Source organism: Antechinus flavipes, chromosome 1, assembly GCF_016432865.1.
Source record: "Antechinus flavipes isolate AdamAnt ecotype Samford, QLD, Australia chromosome 1, AdamAnt_v2, whole genome shotgun sequence".
NCBI lineage: Eukaryota > Metazoa > Chordata > Mammalia > Dasyuromorphia > Dasyuridae > Antechinus > Antechinus flavipes.
Genome location: NC_067398.1, coordinates 726,463,371 through 726,471,492, shown reverse-complemented (window position 1 = coordinate 726,471,492; position 8,122 = coordinate 726,463,371). Strand labels below are relative to the sequence as shown.

Below are 8,122 nucleotides of genomic sequence, written 5' to 3'. Positions count from 1 at the left end.
TTCTTATAAAAAAAGTATTACAATTAATAAAGAAAAAGAAAAAAGAACATAGTAAATGCAGAAATGTTTTACAGAACTATCCATTGGGCTTGGGGGAGGGGTTGTATACATTTTTTATTCATTTTGAGAATTAAAATTTAAAAAAGAAAAAATTCCCATATATACCAAGACCACAAGAGAGCTTCAATATAAAATAGATTTCCATTTCAAGAAAATCTTTGTAATAAATACTAGACATTTTTTTCAAAGTTGCCCAGCTTTGCAGTGCTTCCTTGTGGGCTTTCTTTAGTTCTCTGCTGTTTCCTTTTAGTTTTTTTCCTCCCTCCCCACCAAGAAGACTACAACTGACCTCCGACATAGAAACAGACACACACATAGATACCTACAAACAGTCCTGTACGCGCGCGTCCATAAGACCGTATTGTGCGTGTTTTCTTCCGAAGGGCGATAGCATCTTTCTTCAAGATCCAAGTCTTTTCATGTGTTGTTTTTCAATCAACTGCCCGTCATTTTGGAAGCAGGGCACTATCCCATGCAATCCCAGCCTATGTTGATGGTCTAGGAAAGGTTTCGTACCCCACTTTTCTGCGTTTCTTTCCCCCTCGCTGCTTTTGCTTTACTTACCCAAGAAACATTTTCGTTTAAAATGAAGTTGCTCGTTTTGCCTTTCAGCCCTCCGCGCCTTACCTCCGAGGTCCGGCCGGGCCGGATTTCCTTCCTTCACGTTGTTTCTTTAAAATCCGGCCCTTTTGTTCTTCCAAATGAATTTTGGTTTTGTTTTTTCTAACTCGGTAAAATAAAGTTTTAGGGATTTACTTAGACGGCATTGGATGAGTGGGTAGTTCGGAGAGACTGCCGTTTTCCGGTTGGCTTAAATCCCCAAGAATAAGGAGACTCCTCTTCCAAAGGCCCTCGGGGCTGGGAGGAGATAGCCCTCCCGAGGAGCAGCCCGAAGGAAGGAAGCCCAGAGCCCAAGGGAGTGGGCCCAGCTCGTTAAGCACCCGCAGGAGGGAGCCACCAGCGCCGATGGGACCCACCGGGGTCGCGGGCGCACCGGGAGGCCCCAGCCCAAGCAGTCCCCCCATGCCTCCCACCTGAGAGCTGACTTTGCCGCTAGGTGAAAGGACGAGGGGGCGGAGTTACCCTTCCGGGCCCCGCCCCCGATGCATGCCCCACCCACCCCCTCCGGCAACCCCAGTCTAGGCCGCAGTCAACTCTAGTTCGGTCCAGGTTCCTTGGACCCCGCCATGCCCCGCGGAAGCCGCAGCAGCGCCGCGCCCGCCCCGTCGGCCAGGTGAGCCCCAGGGGCTGGAGTAGATGGAGAGGAGGTCTGGGGGCTGCGGGGGGGTAGGGGAGGGCTCGGGATGGGATAGCGCGGCAGGCCGGTCAGGTCACGGCCAAGGTCATCGGGGCAGGAGGCAGCCGCTGCTGGGACGGGGGGGAGGGGAAGAAGGGCCAGGGGTCCTCCTTACGAGCTTCCCTCCCTCTGCAGCCGTGTGGCTCCCCCCGCGGCCCCAGCTGCGCCCCCGGCCCCCGCTCCTGCCCCGACCAGCGGGCAGCCGGGCCTCTTCTCCCAGATGGCGTCCACGGCGGCGGGGGTGGCCGTCGGCTCGGCCGTGGGCCACGTGGTGGGCAGCGCCCTGACGGGGGCCCTCGGGGGAGGCAGCAGCCCCCGGCCGGAGTCGGCCCCGCGTCCCGAGCAGGTGAGTGTGAAGGGGCCCTGGCGCCGGCCCAGGGCTGAAAGGAGGCGGGGTTGGGGCGGGGGCGGGGCGGGAGGAAGACAACCCCTCACCCGCTTCATCCCGCGGGGGTGGGGACTTGGGCCGCTGCAGAGGGGGCGGGGCACGGGCTCAAGGTCACCCGGCTCCTCCCGGGCCCAGCGGGCTTCAGGTCCCCCGGGCATCCTTCTCGGCTGGAGTCCCCGGGGTGGGGGAGCAAACCACGGGAAAGGGGGGGCGCCCCCAGTTTCTGCAGCCGCGTCTGAAGCGGTGTCCAGGGGCCCCGGCCTCCATCTCCCCTGAGCCTCCCCCAAACCCTGGGAAGTCGGCTAGTGCTAGGTCCACTTTGCAACTGAGAAAACTGAGCCTTGGCGAGACATACCCCCACCCCACCCCCGTTCCGCCTTGCTCCTCATCCTCCTCAGGCCTCCATGCCTCCACCCGGAGCAGCCTCCCCTTTTTCAAATAGAAAAACCGAGGGAGGCCAGAGAAGAGCCGCTAGGAGGCCCGGAGCAGTGGCCCGGCTGGGCAGGGAGCGGGAGGGCCGAGACTGTAGCCCAGCTTCTCGGAGCCCGAGGGCGCACCCCGCAAAGCGCAGGAAGCCCGCGGGAGCCGGCCGAGCTCCTCCAGAGCGCCGCTAGGTGGCGCCCCGCGCGCGGACTCGATTTGCCTCAGTTTTCTCTTCTGCAAAGAAGGGAATGGGAACCCGCTCCAGAAAGGGGGCTCCAGGGCCCCCGGGGGGAGGGAGGGCGGGAGGAATCCCATAGCTGGCCAGAAGAGAAGGCTCCGGGAGACGTCATGTCTCTGGGAAGCTGGGGGCAAGAGGGGAGGGAGTGGGGGATGGCCCGAGGACGGGGTGGGGCGGGGCCTTCTCTGGAGTCACCAGGAACTGCCGAAGTGCCCACTGGGCTGAGGGCCCCCCACAGCTGAGGGGGAAGGGGCCAACCACCTGCCGCTGGGATACGGAAGGGGGATGGGGGAAGTCAGGCGACTTTGGGTAAGGAGGGAGGAGGGGGATAGCCTGGGCAAAGCCTGGGGGAGGGGCGAGCCCAGTGCCCCTGTGTCTCTGAGCAGAGGCTGGGGGGCTCCTCTCCTGGCAGCTGCTGTGGGGGCAGGGGCCCTCAGAGTTCCCTTCGGCCTGAGCCTCTGTCTGCTGTCTCCCCCCAGGCGCCCCAACCCGCCCTGTCAGCCCCTTCAAGGCCCTGCTACTACGAGATCAAGCAGTTCCTGGACTGCTCAACCACCCACAATGACCTGACCCTGTGTGAGGGCTTCAGTGAGGCCCTGAAGCAGTGTCAGCGCAGCCACGGTGAGGGGGGATGGGAGGCGGGGGACAAGGACGGGGGCGGGGATGGAGGGGGCGGGGCAGGGATGGGGGCGGGGACAAGGACGGGGGGGGGCAGGGATGGGGGCGTGGACAAGGGCGGGGCATGGAAGGGATGGGGGCGGAGACAAGGGCGGGGGCAGGGATGGGGGCGGGGACAGGGGCAGGAAAGTCCGGGATGGCAGACCCTCAGCAGAGAGATGAAGGGGGTGAGATCAGAATGGCCCCAAAGCTTCCCCGCCCCCCACCCTGACCCAGGACCCCTCTCCCTGCAGGTCTGACCACTCTGCTGTGAAGCTGACCCCCCCACGCAAGACCAGCCGAGGGGTGGGGGCCGAGGGCACCAGAGAACAAGCCCCCCAACAATAAAACGGCTCTCTCCTAGTCTCTGTTCCTGCGCCGCTCTCACCCTCCAGGCCGACCTGCCCTTTCAGAGCCCACCCTGGAGACCAGGGGAGGGGAAGGGCACCCACTCAGTCCGGGGGCGTCTGCTGCCCACCCCAGTCAGCCCGCTGTCCTTGGAAAGCACGAGCTGCTGCTTGGGGGCTTGGGGAGCTGGCAATGGCTGGCCCAGCTTCCCCGACGGGCCCTTCGGGTCCCCCCAGCCATGTCTGCCCCCTTTGGGGTTCCCCGGCAGGGCAGGGCAGCCTGGGGAGGCATCTGGGCTCCAGGTACGGGGCTGAGCTCCTCGGGTCTTCTCGGCTGGACCCCGGGCAGGGCGGGCACTCAGGCGTGAGCGGGGGCTGGACCGCAGTCCCACCCGCTCCCGGGCTCAGTCTGGGCCCTGCCGGCCAGGAGTCCTGTGCCCTTTTTCACACATGGCAAGATGGGCAGAGAAAAGTCAACCCATTAGAACCTTCCAGTCCCTGCCCAGGCCGCCCCCCCACTAGGAGGCCCCCCCCTCCCGGCAAGAAGGTGCCGCTTGGGGGGCAGAGGGGCCACCCCTTTCGGACCATCCCCCTCCATGACCTCTCTGCAAAATCACCTGACCTCCCCTGGGGTCAGCAGCACCCCCTCATCCCTATCTCCCAGTCCTGCCTATTTAAAGGAGGAAAGGAGGGAGGGAGGGAAGGCCGGCCTTCTCCCTGGCTGGCACCTGCTGCTGTCTGTCTGGGAAAAGGACCCGGCCCATGCCCTGAGCCCCCCTGTCCGCCCCCCTGCTGCCGGAGCTCAGGATGGCTGGGAAGGGGGCGAGCCAGTGCCCAGCAGGACCTGAGGTCACCCGGCCCCTGTGGGCATCCCTGGCGCCGCTCAGTCTCTAGGAGCCAGAAGCCGGGCTCGGGGCGTAGTCTTCAGCAGGGCTCCCTTCTGTCAGCCAGGGGAGACTGATGCCCAAGGGAGGCTGGCAGCGCGAGGGGCAGAGGATCCTTCGCTTTGGGGGGCCAAGTGTCGCAGGGGGCTCCCCTGTCCTCTGGGCAGGAACCCCCTTTCCCAGAGCAAAACACGGAGGGCATTTCTGTTCAGGAACAGACTGGGTTCCCCCGGGAAATTTGGGGAGAGCCCCAGTGAGGATGCCCAGGGGGCTTCTAAAGGCCCCAGGATGCTTGGAGGCGGCAATGAGCTCCAGACAGTGCCGGGCCCGGATCCCAGTGCCCATGATGGCCCTCACATGTGGCACAGTGCCCACAATGACCCTCAGACATGGTGCCAGGAGGGTCCCAGTGCCCACGATGGCCCTCATACGTGGCACCCACAGGGCCCCCAATGACCTTCAGACACAGTGCCAGGCCTGGGTCCCAGTGCCCATGATGGCCCTCACACATGGCACCCACGGTGCCCACAATGACCCTCAGACACGGTGCCAGGAGGGTCCCTGGGCACTTTTGGTTAAGGCCCAGAGGGGACGAAGGCCAGGCTTTCCTCCCTCCCGATGCGTCCTGAAGGCGCAGATGGGTCCAGCTCATTTATTGCCTGAACCAGCAGCACGTTGCAGACACAGAACCGGATGAGCCGCCCTGCCCTCATCCCCTGCAGGAGTCCCCATTGTCTTGAGTCCCAGGGTGCCGGGGTGCGGCTCAGTCAGTACCCGGCGGGCACGCCGCCCTTGCGGGAGTCCGAGGCGGCGGCCCAGCCGTTGGGGGAGCTGGCGATCGCCTGCACCACGGCGATGTAGTCCTCAGTGGTCTTGGTGTGATGGTTCCGGGCTCTGAGCTCTGGCCCCACAGCCTGGAACAAGGAAGCTCGGCTTGAGCCTGGGCATTGTGGCCCCTCCCCACCCACCCCGAGGGGAAGCCTGAAGGGAGGGACCAAGGAGGGAAGATGGGGAGGTGCTCTGTCCCAGGCTCCTACCTCTCTCTGCCTGCGGGATTGTCTGACTGCCTGGCTCTCTTCTGTCTACCAACCTGTGTGTCCATCTGTCTGCCTGCCTGTCCGTCTGCCTGTCTGACCGTCCATCTGTCTGCCTGTCTGACCATCCGTCTGTCTGACCATCTGTCTGCCTGTCTGACCATCTGTCTGCCTGTCTGACCATCTGTCTGCCTGTCTGACCATCCATCTGCCTGTCTGATCGTCTGTCTGACTATCCATCTGTCTGCCTGTCTGACCCTCCGTCTGCCTGTCTGATCGTCTGTCTGACTATCCGTCTGTCTGCCTGTCTGACCATCCATCTGCCTGTCCATATGTTTGCCTCTCTCTTGTCTGTCTGCTGACCTGTTTGACCATCTGTCTGCTTGTCTACCTGTCTGACCATCTTTCTGTTGGTCTCTCTGTATGTCTGCCTCTCTGTTGTCTGTCTGTACCTGACTGTAGCCCCTCTTGCCATGGGGAGAATGACACACTAGGGCCCCTTGGGGGTTTGGCTGTTTGCTCTGGGGCCCAACTGGACTTGGGGGCCCCCCTGCCCCTGAAGGCCCCCTCCCTCACGCACCTTTTCCAACTGCTCCTCTAGGGTCGTGGTGTTTGGGAGGAGCTGGTTGTGAAGCCGGGGCTCCTCCACGGCCCTCTTCACATCATAGCCAAACCAGAGGTGATTGATGATCGCCTGGGGGGGAGGGAGAACCACCTCAGGACCGGCCTCCTTGCCCCAGTGATTCCTGGCCAGCTGCTTCTGGCTATCAAGTGCCAGCTCGCAGCCGGGGCCCTCCTTCCAGCCCGGACCCCGCTTCCAGCCAGCGCCCCACTTCCATCCTGGGCCCCGCTTCCAGCCTCAGGGAGGGAGGCGTGTTCTCTTCTGCCCTTTCCTGGAGGTCTGGGAGCAGTTCTGAGCCCCCCACCTTAGGAAGGGCAGGAGAGTAGCCGGGGGCCCTAAGGGCTGCTCCCTAGAAGCGAGTTCTGTTTAGCCCAGAGGGCGTCACTAGGACCAATGATGGAGGCGGATGGAGGGAGAACCTCCCAGCCATCAGCCCCAACCAGAGGCCGACCTTCTTGGGAGGTAATGAGCTCTCCATTTAAAGTTTTCAAACGCACAACAGACGCCACTTTGAGGCTTTCTCACTCCCTTTCCCTTGGGAATCCGGGGGCCCCGAGTGGAGCCCGGGTCCAGAGCGGCCCCAGCCGCTGGTTCCCCAGGCCCTGGGCAGCCCCATCTGCTGGTCCCAGACGAGCTGGCTGCGGCCGCAATCCCAGGGGCCCCAGGGAGCTGAGCCTCTTTCTGGATTTGCTCAGCTCGTCTCTCTGGAGCCCCCGACCCCGGGACATCCCCACAGGAGCCAGCTGCCCTCTGGGCTCTCCAGGCCACTGACGTAAAGATGGCCGGGTCAGGGAGGGCCTCCCCTGTGCCCTGCCCTCGGCCACTCGCCGCAGTGATCCGGCGGTCCGCTTGGATGCCCCCCCCCCTCTGCCTCCTCTCATAGGGCAGGGCCAAGGGCTCCGCCTGATGTTCGCCTGTCGGGCCCAGGGCGCCCGGGACACGGGTGCTGGCACGGGGAGGGCATCCCGGGGCTTCCGGGGCCTGAGCTCCATCTCCTGCCCTCCCACCCCCCAGGATCTACTTCCAGGTTCCTCCTGGGAGCAGAGATTCCTCCTCTGCTCAAAAGCTTCCCACGGATCCCGGCACCGGACGGTCCCTCTCATGCCGCCCTCTCCCACGTGTCCCTCAGCCCTCCCCAGGGCGCACAGGCCACCCCACAGGCGCGGGCAGAGGCGGCCGGCCCTGCCCGGGGCGGAAGGCTTTTGTTAGAGCAGCTGGGACGGAAGTCCGCCAGCCCGTCCTGCCCAGCCCTGCTCGAGCACCCATCGGGGCCCCTCACCCGCTCCCGGGCTGCCTACCAGGGCTGTGGCCGTGGTGATCTGGGTGCCCCCGGACGCGCCGACCACCATGCGGACCTTCCTGTCCTTGCCCAGCACGATCGTGGGGCACATGGACGAAAGGGGCTGCTTGCCTGCGGGGCGCAGACGCGGTGCGTGTCACCGGGCTGCGGCCCCCCAGATACGTCCTGTGCACATGTGTGCTCACACACTCACACCCCTGCCCCCAACACCCCTGTGCCCCCCCAAACTCCCCCCGGTCCCTCCCAGACCCGTCAGGCTGTTCTGGCCGCCCCCCGCCCCGAAGGGCACCTGGCTCAATGAAGTTAGCCGGCGAGGGGGGGACCCCAAACTGATTGATGATGTTGGGGGAGCTGAAGTCGTCCATCTCGTCATTGAACACGATGCCGCTGCTCTTGGACAGAATCTTGGAGCCGAAGCTTCAAAAGCAGCCGGGGACAGAGAAGCAGCTGGGGAGCTGACCTGGCCCTCCCCAAGGGCCTCGCTCTGGGCCCCTTCCTGTGCCCCCCAAGGGCCTCGCTCTGGGCCCCTTCCTGTGCTCCCCAAGGGCCTCATCCTGGGGCCCCATTCTGAGCCCAGCCCAGGCTCCCAGAGAGGATCCGGGGGCCCCATCCCACCCTCCCGGGGCACCCCCAGTGCCTACTACAGATTGATGGTGCTGGTAGCGGACACGGCGGAGCCGTCCTCGGCCACCACAGACAGGTGCGACGTGCCCGCGCTGTTGGGAGTGAAGTACTCGGGCTCGTAGAACTTGTACTCGTGCGTCTCGTTGTCGGTGATCCGAGCCCGGAGCTGGGCGGCGAAGTATTCGGAAGTCATGTTCCGGATCACCTGCCGGGGCAGCCCTGGGGTGAGGAACGGGAAGGCCCAGGAG

At 63.9% G+C, this 8,122-nt stretch overlaps 2 protein-coding genes across 2 annotated transcripts in view; one reads left to right on the top strand and one right to left on the bottom strand.

Moving 5' to 3' along the window:
- Window positions 1-1,191: 1,191 nt before the first annotated feature.
- CHCHD10 (coiled-coil-helix-coiled-coil-helix domain containing 10) lies at window positions 1,192-3,426 on the top strand. The gene is made up of 4 exons (XM_051973414.1): window positions 1,192-1,294; window positions 1,493-1,703; window positions 2,886-3,027; window positions 3,318-3,426. The coding sequence occupies exons 1-4, from the start codon at window positions 1,248-1,250 to the stop codon at window positions 3,335-3,337; spliced, it is 420 nt and encodes a 139-aa protein (XP_051829374.1). The 5' UTR covers window positions 1,192-1,247; the 3' UTR covers window positions 3,338-3,426.
- A 1,506-nt stretch (window positions 3,427-4,932) lies between these two features.
- LOC127545901 (glutathione hydrolase 1 proenzyme-like) overlaps window positions 4,933-8,122 on the bottom strand; it is a 42,262-nt gene continuing 39,072 nt past the window's right edge. The window contains exons 11-15 of the mRNA XM_051973412.1: window positions 7,892-8,079; window positions 7,540-7,667; window positions 7,249-7,361; window positions 5,909-6,022; window positions 4,933-5,208 (exon numbers count right to left, since the gene is read on the bottom strand). Coding sequence (XP_051829372.1) covers window positions 5,062-5,208; window positions 5,909-6,022; window positions 7,249-7,361; window positions 7,540-7,667; window positions 7,892-8,079 — 690 coding nt within the window. The 3' untranslated portion in view covers window positions 4,933-5,061. The remainder of the gene's footprint in view (window positions 5,209-5,908; window positions 6,023-7,248; window positions 7,362-7,539; window positions 7,668-7,891; window positions 8,080-8,122) is intronic.

Excerpts from the sequence above, each read along its gene's own strand:
- CHCHD10 (XM_051973414.1), top strand. The coding sequence starts at position 1,248 with ATGCCCCGCGGAAGCCGCAGCAGCGCCGCGCCCGCCCCGTCGGCCAG. Across the intron at positions 1,295-1,492 it reads GCGCCCGCCCCGTCGGCCAG|CCGTGTGGCTCCCCCCGCGG; the intron begins GTGAGCCCCAGG and ends CTCCCTCTGCAG. Across the intron at positions 1,704-2,885 it reads CGGCCCCGCGTCCCGAGCAG|GCGCCCCAACCCGCCCTGTC; the intron begins GTGAGTGTGAAG and ends GTCTCCCCCCAG.